The following is a 20,218-nucleotide window of genomic DNA, read 5'->3' on the forward strand; positions in this document are numbered from 1 at the left end:
GAACATTCATACTGATTTCACTGTTTTTACTGACGGTGGAATTTTGATGAATGAGCAGAGCAGGAGACCTATTAACTGTGTCCATAAATCACAAATCAACAGAACAGATTGATCATCAGAACCCGCTTCCAGCTCTCTTCTTAATCTTCTGCATACCACACAGTGTTCCTCCATTCTCCCATGCAATTTTAATTTTAAACCAATTTCCATTTCCTACTCAGCAAGTTTTTACAAATTTTCCCTCCTGCCAGCTGTTGTATATTCAATGATTTTAAATGAATCTTTATGATAGCTTCAGAAAAACTTGATTAGAAAGCTAAATAGCCTGCAAATTGTTCACTGAATTTTGAAACAAAACTGAAAAATTGCAGCTATTAGACTTACTGCTTCTGTTTTTATAGATAACAGAGTTTATTGAATTTTGTGATGTTATTTTAAAAAAAATTCAATGAATAGCTTTTATGGAACTCCATTGAAATAGTGTAATTGAAAGAAAATGTGGCAATCAGAAATCTAATTATATACTTTTTGGTACTGGATGTTAGTGAATGACTCATATTTATTTATTCTGGCAAATGATCTATTAATGTAGTAAATAATAACAGAACAATTTTGAGAAAGAAAAAAGAAAAGCCATGATTTTTAAATAGATGTACACACAATAGTAGTTGTGAAGCCACAGAATATGGCTAAAATGTATAGAAGTGTTTTTAATTTCCAGTCTTTGGTGAAAATTTCTTGATTCAAGCTTTTTGTTTTTAAAATGGTGTTTTTCTTTTATGCCCACTGCAAAGATGTGAAAATGGTATCAAAAACAGATGTCATTGAGGGAGACTGGTAAAGATGGATCAGCATGGTTTGTGTAAACTTGTCAGAGTGTTGTGACAGACAGAAGAGCAATGATTTGGGCATTGGATAATTCCTTCCTGGAGCCTACTTGTCCCCAGGGACAGACATAGTTTTCATAATATGTGTGAACTGGTTTTCCGGGACTGCTGTATCCATCAGAATCTATCTTCTAGTTCTGGGGACCATAGTCTAAAATCTGGGTGTCACCACAGGGGATCCAGGGGAATCTGTTCCTTGCCTCGCCAGGCTTTTGGTGGCTGCTGGGATTCCTTGACTTGTAGCCTCATCACAATCTCTGCTGAAGTAGTCACTTTACCTTCTTTCATGTCTTCTCTGCATGTGTTTCTCTCTTTCAAAACTCCCCCGTGGCCTCCGCGCAAGTCTTAATCACAAATTTTCCCCTTTGAGGCAATATTCACAGGTCCCAGGGATTTCACATGGGCTTCTTGATTTTTTCCCCATTTTCTTCTCTTTCTTTTTGCCTAACACAATACAGTAAAGCTGCTTCATAGGGCCTTGGGTCACTAGACCTTCTGTCAGCCAAAGTTTTGAGCTGGCCTCATGGATGGCTTCCCTATGTGAACTGAGATATTAGACTCATTGTCTCCTAGTGCAATGGTATGAAAAAGAGGAGGTAGTCTCAGTGTTACCCATATTATCAGAAACCCATCAGTGTTTACCCACAACATGGTGCTCTGTGATTCCTGCACACTTCACAGCAAAATAATGAACCATCATCTAATACCTACAATATATAATCAGATTTCTTATTGCCAACATTTTTTAATGACACTATTTCAATGCAGTTCCATAAAAGCTAATCATTGAATTTTTAAAAATTACATCTCAGGATCAACATGAATCTGAAGAGTAGATGATAACTGAATGTGGTGTCCTCCTTGAGATTTTCAGATATTCTAGAATAGTGGGTAGAGGACAAGACACGAGCAGGTAGACAACACAGTCACCTCTGTGAGATGCTGTAAGTGCAAATCACCCCACATTTGGTTGTTCTGTATTTAGAGACCCAAATTTAAAAGATTATTGATGGTAAGATACTAGCACTGAGATATTGGGTAACACAATAGAAAACACAGGAAAGGGTGAGCTTGTAACACCTATGTGCTAAGCACTGGAGAATTAGTTGCTACTGTGGTCAGAGCTTGTTATACTTTCTAGTCTCACTTCTTTCTGCATCATATTTTTTCATCCATTTTATTATTATTTTTGAAGGTAGCAGTTTCTTCTGTGCTAGTCCACATGATCTTTTCTTTTAAATATGAAATTAGGAGTCCAGAAAATGTGCTGCTTGCTAACTGGGCATCTTGGAAACAGTCACTGCTCTTCTCTTGGTGGCAGCTTACTCATCTATAAATGGGACTGTAAACATCAACCTCACAGGCTAGTGTGTCTGTGAAGTGAGATGATGCATGAAGAGGGGCACCGTCTCTGTCCTTACATAAGAATTATTGCAGATTTTGTGTCACATGGCTTTATAGTCTGGTCTTTGATCTTAAGCATTCAGTCTAGTGCTTGGTTATATGATTTTGTATTTTTTAAATACAAATATTTTTATGTTTCCTTTCCACCAGGTTATTTATGGTTTAATGGCAGGGACTATGTTGGTACTCCATGTTCCTTGAACCTACTCTCTCAATAACTCAGTGTCACTAGGGCAGTACCAATAGCTCATCCAGTTCTTATCTGAGAGGAGCCTTGAATGTGGTGTGAGGCTTGGACATTTGCTCTTTGGTCTGTGGTAAAGTTTGTAAATGGTGATGTTAAAGCCTATAAAAAATGACAAAAAGACTACTCCCTGGCCCCCACCTAATGACTCTGTTAGTAGACGTGGGATAAGCCCAGGAATCTGTATTTTAAAATACAATAATATAACTTATTATTATGCTTATATCATTTAATTTTTTAAAAAGTAAAAACTTAAAAAACTAAAGAGAAAACATAAAATTCGTGACATGACTATCACTGATCGTGGACAAAAATCACATTAGGTAAAATTTTAGAGGGGAAAAGTTTTATCCACCATTTGGCTATGCAGTGTATCTTTGTGACTCTTATATCACATGTCTTTCTATAGAACTCTGGAGTGGTGCTTTGTCATTTGCATCACGGTATTGATGACGACAGCAAGGTGTGGGTCACCTCTTCCCTCACACTAGGCAGACAGAATGTCTGCTTCTTAATGGTGGGTCTTATCCTAAGGCATGATTCCTACCCTTATAACTGACAATTTGCCTGGGATTTGTATCAGGTTTCACAATCCAGTTACTCCCTTGTCTGTTGTGCCTGTATCCATGGCCAAGCCCTCAAGTTACTTCCACTTGAAGTTGGGTAGACGGAGTTTCCTCCTGCCCCTCCCCACCAGGAAACTAAGCTGGAAGGATATTTTTAGCATACACTCCAGATGCTTTTGAGCAGGCATAGGAGAAACACCAAACAAGAATCAGACAAGAACTGATTGTTCAGATTTCTCTGTATCAGGTAAGTTCCATTTGTGGAGCTAGGAGAGGTGGTTTAAAAGAGGACAGCAGAAAATGAGCAATACAGGATGTTCTTGGATGAGGAAATTGGAGCTGGAGTTGATTCACTTGAAGTGTGTTCCAGAAGTTTGCTTTTGGAGCTATGTTGAACACTGTGCCCACTTTCAGCAGACATGCAGTGCCAGTGTGCATCAGACCCTGCACTAGATCCTGTACATGGCGGCCTCATTTATTCCTGGTTATCTGGAGATGCCCAACAGATGCCCAATGTTCTTGTTATTGTATGGCACTTAGCAGAATAGGTAGCTATTTACAGACCTTGATAGCCAAATACTATTGCCATTCTTGAATTAGTCTTGGAGATTTGGATGAAGCCACCGAAATATTTTCGACACAGAGCTCAGACATTTATGAAGATATAGATGACAGAGGTTTAGAGTGAAGTGATAAATGCAATACAAGTACCTTGTACTAATATTTTAAAATCTGATTTTTTTATGGTACCAAGATAAATTTTTCTAAATTATCTCTGTTGGACTTAGAATGCCATATGAAGGAAGGTCAGTGTTATTTCCACAAACTGAGTCTTTGTTAATTCATGACTAGGGGAAATGAAAAAGTGAGGACACATCATCTTTTCATTGCCACCAGCTAAAGTGACCAGCCAATAAGATCACTCTTGGAACACTGCTGGTAGCTAACAAATGTGCTGTGATGTTAATAATAGTTAGAGATTGTTACATTATAATGAACCCTAGAGTTTAATTCATTTCATGTTGGGTCCAGAGAAGTCAAGTGACTTTCCCAGGGTCATACAGCTTGTCCCTGGAAGGACCATTATTCCCTCTATGTTCATATTCCTTGTACTCCACTGTGATTTACAAAACATATAGCTCTGAGGGAGTGTGCATTCTATTTCTAAGGGCATATAATCAATACAGATAAATAGAGATATAAAAATTCTTTCCCCAAACCAGCGTACAATAGGATGAACAGGGCAACAGGAGGAGGGAATGCTAAAGTGGAGATGTTGGCACATCTGGGTGAGTCAGGAGACTGTCAAGGGGGTGTGCTCTGCAGGCCAAGGTCATTCATCTCAGGAGAAATAAAAAAGAAAAAACCCCACAACAATAACATCATTCTATAATGTGTTCCAGGTAAATAAGAGCTTTGCTCTTGAGAATATCAGACCCAGGAGCAGAAGATTGGTGCGTGGAGGAAGGGAGAGGGGAGATGGCCACCCTCAATCATGGGCCGGACCCTAAGGCTTCAGTGTGTGTCAAGCTGGGACTCACGTTAAGTCTGGAGTCACTCTGTCTGGATCGTTTTTCTGCCAGGAGATCTTTGACCGTGTGCTTCACTCTCACGCCTTGGTATACTCGTTTGCTGTAATCTCCTGGGACTTAAGCAAAGAGGATAGTCAGTCAGATCTAGATGGGGTAGTAAGGTCAACCTCCCAGGGATGTACTCAGGGTTAATAATCTTGATGCCGTTTTCCCATTCAAATAGTAGAGATCTGGAATATGAAGTGGCTTCAGTAGAGTCCAAACTCTGGTCCTTGATGGAAACTCACCCAGGCTCTGTATAAGTAAAACAAGAAACACTCTGTGTCTTCTGCACAAGAGCTCTTTAAAATGTCCTCTTTTTTTCTACTTTGATTTGTCAAGATTTACTCCAGCAAGATTGATAACTTAGGTTTTAATCACCAGATAAGGGATTGGATAGAAATTGAAATAATGATTCTTATTACATGTAGAAGAAGTTAGATTTGCATGACTCAGGTCACAGGCTGTTTGGCTGTCCCACATCTTGGTACCTGATGAAGGAGCAGGTCAACTGGATGATCATTCCTAAGAGGAAAGTCATTTATTTACTACACTAAAAGAGTGTGCTTTGTTTTTAAAAATATGGTGACATGAGGAATTACTGCTTTAAAACTAGCCAACAGTAAGGGAAGAGTTATTTGTTCACTTAACAAATAATTTTTGAGCACTTGCTACATGCACTTACTGAAGATATCATAGTGATTTGCAATTTACATTGACTATTTCACTTTTAGCAAGAGGAAATTGCATGAAGATATAGAGAAAACCTATTTCATGGTTCTAAAATTTGTCAACGTCCCTTCTAGGGATTGTGAGCTCCGTGTCACTGGGGATAATCAAGCAATGGCGGGAGAACTGTTTGAACTGTTTTAGAAAGCATTTAAACACCAAGTTAGTGATTGAACTAGACACATTTCAAGATACATTTTGCCTATTGAATTGGTATTCTGTAGTAGGTTGGATGGCTTCAATCCCTTTTAATTGAAGTGTGGCTGGCTTTCCAGCCAAGTCAGCTGGGACAGAATTTAGCATCAACATATATGGCAGAAGTTATTAGTATATAAATGTATGAAGCACATAACCAAAAATATTCTCTAATCTGAATTTACAGATACTTGACATACAAATAAAATTGTATCACAAAAAGAATGAGAGGAAGAAAGAAAGGGAAAAAAAACAAACAAAACAAACAACAACAAAATAACTGAAGTTATAACCAGAGGCAGGGTGGTGCAATGGGTGGGGGAAGTTGATGGCCTGAGTCAGGGTTTACACAGCTACATGTTAGTCACTGACTTGGGGAAAAAAAAAATCACAATTTTTTCAGTTTCATTTTTCCCCCTGTTAAAATGGATATGATCTCTTTTTTGCTATATTCAGAGGTTTGTAAGTAAAAAATAATATATGCATATGAAAATGCTTTGGAAACTACCAAGTTTCTGGGCCTGTAAACCCAGGCAGTCCTGGTTGAGCAAGAAGGAGAATATCCAAATGATTGATGGTAGGTGTGGACTTGGGGCTGTGGAGGAATGGGGAGGAGGGCAGGAGTTGAAAAAATCTATGTTCCAAAACATAATTCAAAGAAAACCACATACAACCTGATTTAAACAAAACAAAATTATTTGAAGGGTCCTTTGGCCTAATTTTGGTATGTCTGTCTTTTGTGTGTGTGTGTGTGTGTGTGTGTGTGTGTGTGTGTGTGGTGCTGGGGTTGAACCCAGGGCCTTATGCATGAAAAGCAAGCACTCTATCACTGAGCTATATCCCCAGCCCCTGTCTGTGTTTTAATTAAAGAGGCTTGAAGTACTCCTTTCAAATAAGTCTCAAACATAAAACACAAAGACCAGAGGTTTGTTCCAAAGGAATCTAAATGTTGCTTCTAGAATTGAGAGTATCTTATTTATTTATTTTTTTGAACAGCCTAAGGCTACATTTATTTATCAGTTATTTATTGACTATTTTCTATGTGTTGACAGAATACAAAAGAACATGGTATCTATTGGAAGAGAAATATATTATAGATAATTGTGATGCTACAATAGAAATAAGGCTAAGATATTCTGAGAAACAGACTGCGCCGCTTCCTGGGGGAGCAGGGAGAGGACTGGGACAGCCTCTGAGCTGAGGCTTAACAGAGAAGGCCTGGGGGAGGTGAAACCCTAGGAATGGGGCCTGACCTTCTAGATGACTCTAGAAGGCAAGAACATTCCAGATGTACAGGCAGCCTGGGTAAAGGTCTGGACTGCAGAACAGAAAGAGGTGTGAGGGAGGAAGTGAGGCTGGGGAAAAAAGTAAGGTTTAACTAACCATGGTGTTTCTGGTATACAGGAGCTTGGACTTCATCCTGTCGGCAATTAAGAGCCACTGGAGGCTCTTAAGCCAGGGAGTGGTGTAGTTACATTTGCATTTTGGATAGACTCTTCTGGCAGCTGTGTGGAAGGTAGATTTGAGAATCATAAAGACTCATAGAGATCAGTCAGGAGGATTCTGGAATAATTCAGGCAAGAGGTTCTGGGGTCTGAGATAAGCAGGCAAGGATCAGATAGGTGTAAAATTATGTAGGTATGGGAAAGAAAGGAGAGGGAAGACTCCAGGTGATTCTCAAGCTTCCACTATGGCTCTAGGATGTAAGTTTCAGAGTCATCATGACACTGATGACAATTGAAACCAGGGAGGAGGATGGAATCCCCGAGGGAGCCTGTGACAGTCACATGATGACATACGGAGAAAACAGTAATGTGTCTGGCACTCTGGGATAACAGGCTGGGGTACTCGCAAGGGCTGAGAGGATCAGCATCTAGGGAAGGCCCTGAGCACTGATTTCTGACAGGTTGGTTGGGAAGCTCGGTACTGAATGATTCAAGATGGAAATCTGGGGAGCACTTCTATTTGAAGGGCTGTCAGAGGAGGAGAAGAAAGCCTTATGAAGAGGACACATGAAGATGGTTGGAAAAGATCCAGTAAAAGCCAGGGGGAATAAGGCACGTAGAACTTAGGCAGAGACTTCCAGGGGATGGGGGGAAGGAGGAAAAGTATTGGATGCCAGTACAAGTGGTCTAGGAAGATAAAGATGGAAAAGCATCCATTGCTTTCAATCCAGTGGCTGGTGTTGACCTCAGCAACAGTGATTTTGGAAGTGTGTGTGGCTAGAACCCAGGCAATAATTCAGGGGAGGAAGTGGAAACAGGAGAGAGAGAGACGACTACTTCTTGAAGTTTGAATGAGAAGGGGAAGCAAGAGATTGGGTGATGGTTGGAAGGAATTACATTGTCACAGAGAGGTTTGCTTATGCTTTATAACTCTGTGTATTTATCAGTAGTGGGAATTGAGGATATTTGAATGGAATGGAGGGAAAGACTTAAGATTTTGGAAAAGGGGAAAAATGAGAGAAGGAGACTTCAAAGAGGAAGACATATAGTGGAATCAAGGACACAAATTGGTCCTCAGCCTCTGACACTAAAATAAGGTGGTAAGTGGGGAAGAATGGTATTGCCAGGGACTAAGACAGCCCCAATATACATGCAGCAGCCTGGAGGAGGAGAGTAACTCAGACACTCAAGGTTGGAAGAAGGCAAGGGTCAGAACCAGATAGATGAGTCAAATCAAGAATAAGCACAGGTGATTCTCAAAGTTTGATTCCTAGACCTTCAGTATCAACATTGGCTAGAAACCTAGTAGGAATGTAGATTCTCAGGTCCTACCCCAAAGCACCCTAGAAACCTTAGGAATGGGTTTAACTAACCATGGTGTTCTCTGAAGTTTGAGAACTACGAATATCTTTATGAGTGAGGTTCCTGTGTGTGGCAGAGTGTGTTGGGCGGGGGGCAATTCTAAATTCAGGCAGTTCTGGTTGAGCAAGAAGGGGAACATCTGAGTGATTGATAGTAGGTGTGGACTTGGGCCTGTGGAGGAGGAGGGGGCGGAGTTGAAGAAGAGGTCCAGGCTGGGTCATTTGTGTGTTCCCAGACAGTCTTGGCTTCCCTTTATTCTGAAAGGCTTTTTAAGTGATGACTTCAATCTGAATTAGTGATTCATACTTTCTGTGTATGCCAAAGAGCTTAGGGGAAATATGCCTCTTCTAAATAAGTTTAAAAAATAACTACATAGTAATTAATAGAGGAATGAAATTTACAAGATGGCAAATAACCAGATCAGAACTTCTTGTAGACATAGATGAACTTCAAATGGATAGCCCAGCTCTGACCTGGACTTGAGACTTGGATATCCACCTATATTTGCATGTCCGTAGACATCTCAAATTCTACATGTCCAAATCTGAACTTTCATTCTTCCCATTCATTTTGGTTTTACCTGAAGTCCTCTCCACCTCGGTTGATGGCAACTCCATCCTTTTAGTTTCTCAATTTCAAGGCTGGAGTCCTTTACAACTTCACAACCATTTTTTTGGGAATACACAATAGGGCCACCTACACAATAGATCCAGAGTCTGCTGACTTATCTTCACCTCCATCTCTAATATCCAGGTTCTCTCTATTGTCATTTAATGGAGATTATTGCAGGAGCCTTCTACTGGTCCTCCTGTACTACCCTTCACCCCTGGTTCAGTCTGCTTTCAACAGAGCAGCCATAGTGATCCTTTCAAAAAAGAAAGTCCAATTTGGTCACTGCTCTTTTCAAAATCCTACAGTGGTTCTTCATTTCACTCAGAGTAAAAGCCACAGTCCTTAAAATGGTCCTATGTGACCCTATGCTTATACCTCTGTTCTCGTTTCCCAAGGTTCTACTCTTTGCCCATTGTACTGTAGCCAGTTTTCTGAAATGTACCAAGCACTTTTGCCTTGAGACTTTGCACTGGCCACGTCTACCAGCTAGAATATTCTTCCTCCTTTTATCCACATGGCTAACTATTCTTTCCTCCTTCAAGTCTTGGCTCAAATGTCAGCTTCTCAATGAGAACATATTTCAGTTTGCACCTTCCTCATAAAATTTGCTTGATCCCCCTTATCCTGCACTACTTATTCCCATGTAGCACTTGCCACTTTATAAAGTTCTGTAAAATTTTTGTATGTAGAGATTTATTGTTTGCTCCTTGCAAGACTCTTAAGTTCCACGCAGCTTTCCAGTAAACATCTGTTGAAAGCATTTTGTTGTTGCTGTTGATAATGAGGTGCTGAAGATCTTAAAAACCTGACTATATAAATATATGTAGTCATACATTGCTTAGAGACTGGAACGTGTTCTGAGAAATGTGTCGTTAGGTGATTTCATCATTGTGCAAACACCAGAGAGTGTACTTATACAATTTAAAATGACTATGATGTCACTAGGTGACACAATATCATGGAAGCGCTGTCCTTCATGCAGTTAGGGCATGATTATGCTTTATGTCATAGGTGATGGAAACAATTAGATTTTTTTCAACATAAGAATATTGTGTATCATATTTTTTGGAAGAGTTGAAAAATTTTTTGAAAGATGGATCTGAGCGTAGATCCTAGAATGGCTAAAGATGAAGAAGTGGAGGGAGTAAGAAATTACAAACAGAGGCTAGCCTCAAACCTGGATGTGACAGGGAAAGGGCAGATTTAAGAGAAAAACAACAACAAAAACAACAACACACACACACAATAAAACAACACCATGATTAAGAGGAGAAATCTAAGAAGGCAGAGTAGAGTGTTGATTCTGATAGGGAAAGAAGAATTCAATTTTGACTATGTTGACTTTGAGGTTGTGGTGACATAATCAAATTAAATTAAAAATATCCCGTACCTAAAACTAGAACCTGGGCTAGAACTCTACATCCAAGAAACATCTTAAAAACTATGAGAATTAAAGCAATGAAAATAAAGTTTTCCAAGGTGGACTTTGCAATAGAAGAGTACAGTTCAAGTACAGAGCATTGGGAAATGGCTGCAGTTCTGAGCCCAGGGGAAGGAAGGGACGGAGAAGGGCCACTGTGGGAGGGGTGCAGGGTGGGGGAAGGGGCAAGGCCCAAAAGGTCACTGTGTACCAGAGCAGAAACATCAAGGGAATGAAGGAAGAAGGATCAGAGAGCAAGTGGGTTACCACCAGTTCTGTTATGCATCTGACACCCAGGTTCTCAATAAGTGCTTGTAGTATATACAAAATGCCTTAGAGAAATTGAGGAAAGTGAAGGCAAGAAAGGCCATGGGCTTAGAACTTGGGAAAGAATACTTTCATAAGACAAAGGTGGAGATGTCCTTTCTTTGGGGGTTTCATGGGAACATGGCTAAAACGATGCTCCCATGCTGTGGTCCAGGAAGGCCAACACCTACACTTTACAACAGCTCAGAAGGGAAATTGACTTTGACAAAGCATGGAGCCTGAACAAATTATTTAAAATCCCATCTGGAGTATTTTTCATGATTTTTGAGTTCTGGGAAATTTCTGAATCTCCTTTTCTATTTTTTTTTAAGACAGACATGATATATAGAGTTCAAAAAATATTGCCAGTATTCCTAGTCTCAAACATTTTTTTTCTGTGCATGTGTCTATTTAAAGAATCCACACCTGCATAAACCAGGAGAGCTTAAGAGTTTTTATTCAAATCCTCTAGATACAAACTTGCATTCAGATTAGTTGTTAAGAAAACAAAGACAAGTGTTTCCGGAGAGAAAGCACAAGCAAATTTATCAATAGCAATCAATTTTTCCTTTAGAATTTGGAATAAAAATTTGGCACTGTATGATTGCAATTATGTTCATACAGCAGAATGTTTTTTTATTTTTATTAGAAAAAAATATTTTATTTTTTGCAATGCTGGGGATCAAACCTAGGTCTTGAGCCTGCTAGGCAAGTGCTCTACCACTGATCTATGCCCCCAGCCCAGCAAATTGTTTTAGCCTTGTGACATCCTTATTCTTCCCCCTTTTTTGATGGAGAGTTTAGTCCATAATAGATTTAATGCAGCTATCACTTTAATATTATTTTGAAAATTAAACATTTTTTTGTATCAAATCACACTGGTATATTCTGAAATTGATTTAATAATTAAAATGCAGGTGATTCCTAAACCATTCTTAGTGATTAAATGGTAAGTCCACTTTCCATATTTGAAATTCATTCTAATTCTACATTTCTGATGACATTTTTGTGGAGGGCATTTTTTACTTTGAAATTCATTAGAGAGTCTAAGCTTGTGACAGAAGGTAAGGAAATAAAGAGAGCACGTGAAACAAACACAAATAAAAAAGAAAGTTACTTTAGAAAAGAAGCATTTCTATTTTGAGTTCTGCAACTGGACAATGAAGATAGTAGATGATGTCTCTGAACTATCATCCCTCGTGACTTTGGCATGGAGGCACATTGTCAATCAAGACAGAACAGAGTAAAAATCCGAATGATGGGTTATTGTTGGATATTCTGCATCTTTGTTCCATTCTCTGCCTGTCAGGAAAGGGCCAACAATGAGGTTCCAGAAAATGCAGTGGCAATATGGTATGTTGGGTCACTGTCTGGCTAAGCTACCCCTCTTATCCTTTGGGGACCTCTCTTTCCACCCCAACAGGCTTGCCTTGCTGAGGATGGAGCCCTCTCACTGAGGGGAAGGCAGATGTCTGCCCGGGAGTAAATAGTACTAGTGCCGGGCATGCTAGAAGCTATTGTTTGTATTCTACTTCTGATCTAGGAAGAGAATATATTAGTTTTACTGTGGGAAACCTCCAAGGAGATACAAGGAGAGGCAACATAGTCTCCAAATTTGTCCACTAATTAAATGTTCAAATTATTAAATAGAAAATAATGCATACTGCTTATGAAATCAGAAAGACTGAAAATTTTAAGGATGGAAGGCCAAATTAGTCAATATATTAGGATTTAGGTGAAGTTTGGTTTGCCGACACTATTGCTATCCACAGTCTCTCCTGACATCCCCTCCATTCCCACCTTGTAAGGCTCATAGTTGGATCACAAAACAGCACTACTGCCAGTAACCAATTCCATGTTGCAGAAGATAGGTGATTTTCTAACTATCTCCTTATCTTTTTGATAAGAAGATCTGTGATTTTAAAAAATATTTTTTCAAGATAGCTTACAAAGCATTTTTGAAATATTTTATCTGTCATTATTTATTAACATTTTAAATGCTAAAGTTTATATCTCAAATTTATTCCTGAACAGGTGGGGTTTTATTCTCTATATTGACACTAATACTCGTATCTTCAGGATGAAGATCTGTATGTAGTTTGAATCCAGGAAATGAGAATCTCTTACTTATCATGTGTTAGTGTATTGCCTTTCATCCTAGCCTTAAGAGCTGAAAGCAAGATGCCTGAATAAAGGTATTTCTGGACTTCATAATTGAGGACTTAACAGAAGTTGTTTCATTTAACATAAAATTTCACAATTGTAGAGAATAATGCATTAATATTCAGATAATAATTTTATAAAAATAATGTTAGTTAAATCGATCTTTCAGAGTACATACCTAAATTCAATACAGCAAAATTACATCTAATAATTAATAATTAAATGTGTCTAGAATTGTTAACATGTTACCAAGAGTTCTAAATAGTTGGTTTCTGGTCAGTATTTTTATATGTTCTAGTCAAAATTAGTGCTATTTCTTCTTTACCTTTGCTTTGTGTTATAATTTTGTGATGTCAAAAATAAAAATTAGAATTATTAAATTTTAAAAAAATTGTAACAATTGACCTTGACTTACCACTCTCCATTCTGGATGATTTTGGTGAATTTCCTTCTTAGAAGCAGCAGTACAGGGCCTCTGCAAATGGTGTCCACTCCTTGGTAAGGGATCCTGATCCCCTGGAGAGCTCAGCCTGATCCTAGTGGAAAAGCCTTCTGTACTCAGTGGAGATGCTTCTGAAATGACTTGCTTTGGATTTGATTAAATGCAAATCCTTTGGTGTATGTTTCTGTCCAATTTGCATCCCCAATGGAGATTGTATATGAAGGTACTTTTTTCCTCCCCAAGAAGATTTTTAATCAGTAACAATAGTTTCCATTAGGAACAAGCTCTCTTAAATGTTTATTATGAAAACAAGGCATCCATTATTTGTTTCATGAAAGCAGTGGCATTTTTTCATCCCTTTAATTTAGGGTTATATTTTTAAAAAACAGGATGCTTGTATGAAAAAGTCCATGTTTCTCGGTAGGGACTATCCTCAAGACTTAAATTATGGGTACATTATTTTTAAAAGCTGGGTGGTTTTCACTTGTAGATAAAATCCTAGGAAGTCGTCTTCATTTAGAAACAGAAGTCTGGTGGAATGAGATGAACATTGTTACCCTAGGTACTTGTGTGACTGCATATACAGTATGACTCTACATCATGTACAACAAGAGAAATGAAAAGTTGTGTTCCATTTATGTACAATGATCGAAATGCATTCTGCTGTCATGTATAGCTAATGAGAACAAATAAAAAAAAAGAAACAGAAGTCAGTAGAAGAATGATCAGTGGGGTAGACAAAGGGGAATGAAAGGGAGAGAGGAGAGATGGGATAGGAATGACACTGACCTAATATTCCTGTGTACATATATGAATATGCCACAGTGAATCCCACCATCATGTTCATCGACAAGATGCTGATTAAAAAAATACAACTATGAGTAAATAGCAGAAAGACTAATAGAATAGAGGGAAGGGAACAGTGGGAGGAAGGAAGGAGAAGTGGATGTACTGGGGACAGAATTAGAACAAATTATAAAAATGCTTTTATAATTATGTCAAAATGAATTCTATTGTCATGTATAGTTAAAAAGAACCAATGAAAACAGAAGTCAAAACTAATGTCACAAATACAATTACATTGCCTTTTTATGATTTATGAAACAAATATAGGAGCTAGAGGTTCCTGTACTCTGCAGAAAAGCAGAATCATTTGTGTAGCTGGTTAAAAATATCTTTGTCCTGCCCCTCCTGGCAAAGTTCCAAATCTTTTGAAGTAAGATTTGGATAACTACCTTTTAAAACAAACTTTCTCAGTTTTTAAAAAAGAGTCATTATGATGCATAGTTAGTGCCATGAATTCCTTTAGAGCAAAATTTAAAGAAAACAAATTTTGGGTGCTTTCTGACATTTCCCTCATTCATCTTTAACTACCTAGAGTTACTGCTTAACATCATTTTAGGTAGCAGAATACAACAGTTACTAATATGGCATTATGTAAAAATGTGGATGTGTAATCGATGTGATTCTGCAATCTGTATTTGGGGTAAAAATGGGAATTCATAACCCACTTGAATCTAATGTATGAAATATGATATGTCAAGAGCTTTGTAATGTTTTGAACAACCAATAAAAAAAATAAATAAAAAACAAACAAACAAAAAAAAACCCACATCATTTTGGCTTCTCCTGATTCTAAACAGAGCTAGAACCAGGTGCCTTCCTGGTTCCTCTGGATTTGTATAACACTTGTATTTCAGAGCCTCACATGGGCATCAACTAGTGATCGTTAAGCTTGATTGTATCATTTGAGACAGTGAATGTAGTGCATTCAGAGTATGTCCTAGATATCCTTGGGTCCTGCAGACTGATATTGCAAAGTCCAAACTATTTTCATGATAAAGTCAATAAATGATTTGTCCCATTTAATAATACAATTAATGAATGATTTGCCCTTTATCGTCCATTTTTTCATGGATGCATGTGATATCTCAACAAATTGAAAGGAGAAGCAGATGTGAGAATCCAGCTGTTATATATGAAGCTGGACATTAAATATGCAAAACAAAACCTACTTTTTTCTAATTAATTTTATTTTTGGAGTTTGGACAATAGAGTTGTTTTTTCTTAAAAAAAACAATGGTTATTTATACTAATAGGTCAAGCTTTATTATTGCTATATTAAATGAACAAATACTATTAAACAATATTAATTTATAATATAATAAATATATGGAGGAACAAAGTTTTCGGGGTCTATAATTTATAGAAGAGTAAAGGGGTCCTGGAACCTGAAAGTTTAACTGCTTCTCAAGACTCTTCTTTATAGAATATACCCCGTGTGTTCCTACATTTCAAAGCAAAAATCCCAAAGAAAAAAAAATAACACTCCCAAACAAAATTATCCCAATTTCTCAGTTTCTAACACCCATTTCTGTTGGGAAAGGCATGTCCATGTTGATCCTGTGACCACAGTGGTTTTTATCCTTTTTCAAGCAGGCGTGCCCCAGCAGCCACCCCAGCTCATTCCTACTTACACTTCCAGCCAACACCTCTACATTCAATTAACGAAATCATTAAGGGAACTACTGACTTTCTACAGTAAATTCCCCAAGCTTATAGATTCCTTTTAGCATTTTACTTTTTAAAAAGGATGGAACATTTTAAACTTTTCAAGCAGATTAGAACCATTTTAAAGCACAGATACAACACCCCATCACCAATCAAATGAAGACCAACCTCTGTAGCGTGGCGTTCAAGGCTTTCTATGACCTGGCCCCATACTGCCTTTCTACCTTGTCTGTCACTGCTTTCCTCCAAGTAGCCTGTGCCTCGGATTTCTCAAAGTGGATCTTGATCCACCTGCCTCATAGTCACTTCTGAAGCTGATAAAATTCAGTCCTTCCTGGACTTACTGAATTAGAATGCTGGCAATCATGCCTGATAACCTGCACTTTGAACCAGTCCCTCCCTTGTGTGATTCTTCAGTATTAAAGGTTGATGGCTCTGCTACAACTACAATGAATTAGTCAGTGTTTTACCAGTAAGTTGCAGGCTTTTTCCCTCTCTGTCTCTGTTCATAGTATTCTCTCAAACTAAAGCACTCTGTCTCACTTTGTCTTGATTAAATTCTATGTATCTTTCAAGATTCATCCCAAATGCCACATTTTCCTCATAGTTTGCTTGTATATTCATCAAGATTGATTTAACAGCCCATTTCCTACTTGTCCTTGTTTGAATTTCTGTAATGGTACTGATTTCATGCTATTTTCCATTTTTAAAAATGTCATTTACTCATATATTTTATTGACATATAATAGCTGTACTTAGGCTTTCCGTTCTTGTCAGTGATTTGCATACCTATCCCTCATACCAACTAAGACTGTCTCTCATTTTTTTCTTCTCTGTGCATAGAGTCCATGAGAGATGATGATTTCTGGGTATAAGCAGCAATATATAAAAGATGAAGCTTAGCAAAGGATAGTCCATTATTTTTTATGGTTAAAAAAATGTTACCATGAATACGACCTTTTTTTTTTTTTTTTTTTTTTTTTTTTTTGCTACAAACCAAACACAACACTGAAGAGCTTGTAACCATCTCCCAGTAGGTTTGTCCAGAGTCTGAAGCTCAAAGACATTGTGATTTTTCTAGAGGAAGTTCAATGCAGAAATGTCAATTCACTGCAGAAGCATTTCAGATATTCAGTGTCATCAGAAGAGGTGAAATACATTAAAGCTGAGAAATTGATTTGCAATAATTACTGGCTTGTTCTTGAAAGTATCCTCTGGTACACATGTCACATTTATTTAGAGCTCCAGTATTACTTGCGTAGGATTAAATACATTTAAAAATAAAGCCAAAGGAAGGTTGTTTTCGTATTTCAAGGAAACAATTCTCTCACAGAGTTGAGTGGATGTTGTTGCTGGAAGGATGTGGGTTGGTGATAGATTTGTCTGTTTGCTTCAGTTGCTGGTTGGCTCAGGCAGGTTGCTGGGCCACAGTAAGGCTGATGATGATCTGGGGCTGCCAACTATGAAGGAGGGAAAACAAATGTGGGTTTTGGTGAATAAACTATAATCCACAGAGTACAGACATGGTTAGTATGTGTCTTCGTCTGATACTCCCGACCACAGTGCCTCTGTGTCTACCTCCTTATTAATTCCAGGGCTGGGACCCTGCTGTGGAGGTTAAGGTATCTCCTGACAACTTGGTGGTGGCATCATTAACAAACTATCAGGGAGGCAGATGTGGTGGAGGTGAAGGTGTGGAGCACAGGCCCTGGAACAGACACACCAAGGTGGTAACCAAAGTCCCTTCATTTCCCCTACTCTGCCTTTGTTCTAAGGCCATCCTATTCCCCAGGATCTAGAGGGGATGGGAGGGAGCAGTTAGGGATGCTCATTGGTTGGACCATTGGAATGTTTCATTTGAAAAGTGTCAAAGGGCTCAGGCTGAAGAATATAGCCAATAGATTATATTGCTGAACTGTAGGGAAGGTGCCAGAATGGTGACTCCAAGTCAGTGAGTTATTGAATTATTATTTAGAGAGACCTCCTTTGGATTTGTATTGGAGTTTCCTGGTTATTTAGCCATCTGGATCCTTCTACATGTGGCCAGTTTCATGACCACAGACTTTCCCTTGAATCTGGAAACAGCTGTTTTGCAAATATCATGACATTTGGGCATATTTATGGAAGCTCACTTGGAGAATAAAATGCAGATGAGAGATGGCCTTCACACTGGAGATCAGATAGCTGATATCCCTTAGTGTGGCTGGGAGAAAATTTAGTTCTAGATTTGCTGGATCAGAATAAATCACCACCAAGGGACAAATGATTACATTGATCTTAGCATTTTGTTTGGTGGCATTGGGGCAACATTTTGGGCACTGCTTTGATGAAGGACATAATTTGGGGTATATTGATCCATTGCCATAGGAGAGAAAAAAATCTGTAATCATGAGCTAGTGAAACTTTGAGGTATGCAGTTATTTTATTCACTGGGCTACACCATTCTGTGATACCCACTGTCCCCTTCAGGAGGACTTGAGTACCTTTTTGGGCCTGAGGAGATGATAAGTTTCTTTTCTGAGCAGTGTATAGGGCCTGAGGCAGGTTTTAGATCCTCACACTTCTTATTGGAGTCAGTCAATTCTCTAAGATCTCCCCCAGAATCTAGGCATGAAAGTGGTTGTTAGGAATGAGGGAAAGGCCAGGTGAGCTGGAATGGTGGTTCTGCGGGTAAAGGCTGGACCATTCCCACCCGACTCTAGCACATTTCCCTTAGGTGAAGAGCTGCTGCTACACCTTAACTCTGGTGTAGTGAGGGGAAGTAGCAGTGATGGCAGGAGGATAAAAAGAAGCCCCTTTTTTTCTAACCAAGAAGTTAGATTAACAAAAGTGCCAGGAGATAAGAATCATAAGCTTCCCATATATTTAGAAATCTCAATTGTGACAAAGTGGGGATCTTGACTATGTAAGCCAAGAAGTGGGCTTGGTGAGATCTGTTGAAATAAGGATTTTACTTCACATCTATTTGGTGTCAGGCAGCAAGCTGGTTGTGGAGTATGAGGCCAACCATGTTGTGCTTCTCCCCTCTGTGGCATTGTGACATTGTAAATGATGGACAGCTTATGTCCAGACTGGTCACCACGGCACAATTGCAAAGCCAGTGGCTGGTGGTGCTATTATTATGTAACCTGTGGGCAATGACCCTTGTGGTATAATATGAAATAGGACCGAGGCCCAGATATTAGAATCAAATGTTGTGGCCTATTAAAGACAGTATGTACAAGTGTACATAGTAATTCTTCTGGAATTTGCTCGTATCTGAGTAAAAGAGGTAGACAATCCCAGTGAAGAGTCTTGTATTCTGGCCAGAGCTTGGCCTGAAGGATGGCCTGAGTCTACCGTCAGGGAGAACTGAGGGCTCTTGATAAATCACCTTCAGAAACATCCCTGATCCAGATTTAGCCAGGTATGTCAATGAGACGTTCGCTTCTCATGTGTGGATAAAGTATTGCATCTCAAGAAGCCAAGGTGCTGTCTATTGTCAGACACATCATGACTCTGTGCACCACTGAGAAGGAAGCAGCTGTCTTAGACTGTGTCATAGTGCCTAGCAATAATCATGACACTGTATTGGTCACAGAGCCTTCTCCTTCTGTTGGAGTTTTTTTTTTTTAATGAGTTTTTGGGGATTTAGCACTATCTCCTGCCTTTAGTTGCATTATGTGACATTTAAAAGGCAATTCTTTTGTATGTTTCCCACCAACATAATGAAACACACATATTTGTAGGCATTTTCTTTTCTTAGTTTTCATGAACTCCAGGGTTTTGCTTTATAAGAAAACATGGAATTGTGGTCATTCCTCCAGATATGAATATCTTACTAATTTATTACCTTTTACTGCTTTTTGTGGGCATGATAATTTTAGTGTCAGTGCTTATTCTAGTGTGCACATTTGAAAGATACTTATCCAACCTACTTGGTGCTAATGACTTACATAACTAGGCCAGGTTTGCTTGAACAAGGTCCAAGTTAACTCTTGTCATGGCATCCCATCTGGTAATGTCCCCTTTACTCTCTAAAGAGCCTCAGTTTGGAAGATGAAATTATGTGGTCACCTTACACATACCTCAACCAAGGTGACAGCAGCAATGGCTATGACTTAAGTTGCAGTGATGTGGCGACAACAGCTGTGCCATCAGTGCTGCTCAGATGACAGTGACTGTGGCACAACTTCATTTGGAAATGCTGGATTGTGAAAACATACGTATCTTAGAGTCCTGAACACAAGGAAGAACTTTTACAAAATTTATGTGTCTGAGAGTTCGTTTCCCCAATCTTTTCCTCTAAAAAGAAATGAAGATGAGTTTTCATTCAGCCCTTCAAATGGGTCACCTATTGCATTTCTACAAGGAAAGTCATA

The 20,218-nt window shown here is 38.7% G+C and overlaps 1 protein-coding gene across 2 annotated transcripts in view; it reads right to left on the reverse strand.

Annotated features, from left to right (window-relative positions):
* Positions 1-16,188, reverse strand: part of Pou2af2 (POU class 2 homeobox associating factor 2) — a 40,657-nt gene extending 24,469 nt beyond the window's left edge. The window contains exons 1-3 of one of the 2 annotated variants that reach the window (XM_046466152.1): positions 16,026-16,188; positions 13,320-13,440; positions 4,643-4,749 (exon numbers count right to left, since the gene is read on the reverse strand). In XM_046466152.1, the coding sequence (XP_046322108.1) occupies positions 4,643-4,749; positions 13,320-13,329 (117 nt within the window). In that variant the 5' untranslated portion in view covers positions 13,330-13,440; positions 16,026-16,188. Of the gene's footprint in view, positions 1-4,642; positions 4,750-13,319; positions 13,877-16,025 lie in introns of both variants that reach the window. The other variant, XM_046466143.1, reaches the window with a different exon arrangement.
* Positions 16,189-20,218: the final 4,030 nt, after the last annotated feature.

Source organism: Marmota monax, unplaced genomic scaffold (assembly GCF_021218885.2).
Source record: "Marmota monax isolate L192 unplaced genomic scaffold, Marmota_monax_Labrador192_F-V1.1 WCK01_AAM20220418_F8-fsc00045, whole genome shotgun sequence".
NCBI classification, from domain to species: domain Eukaryota; kingdom Metazoa; phylum Chordata; class Mammalia; order Rodentia; family Sciuridae; genus Marmota; species Marmota monax.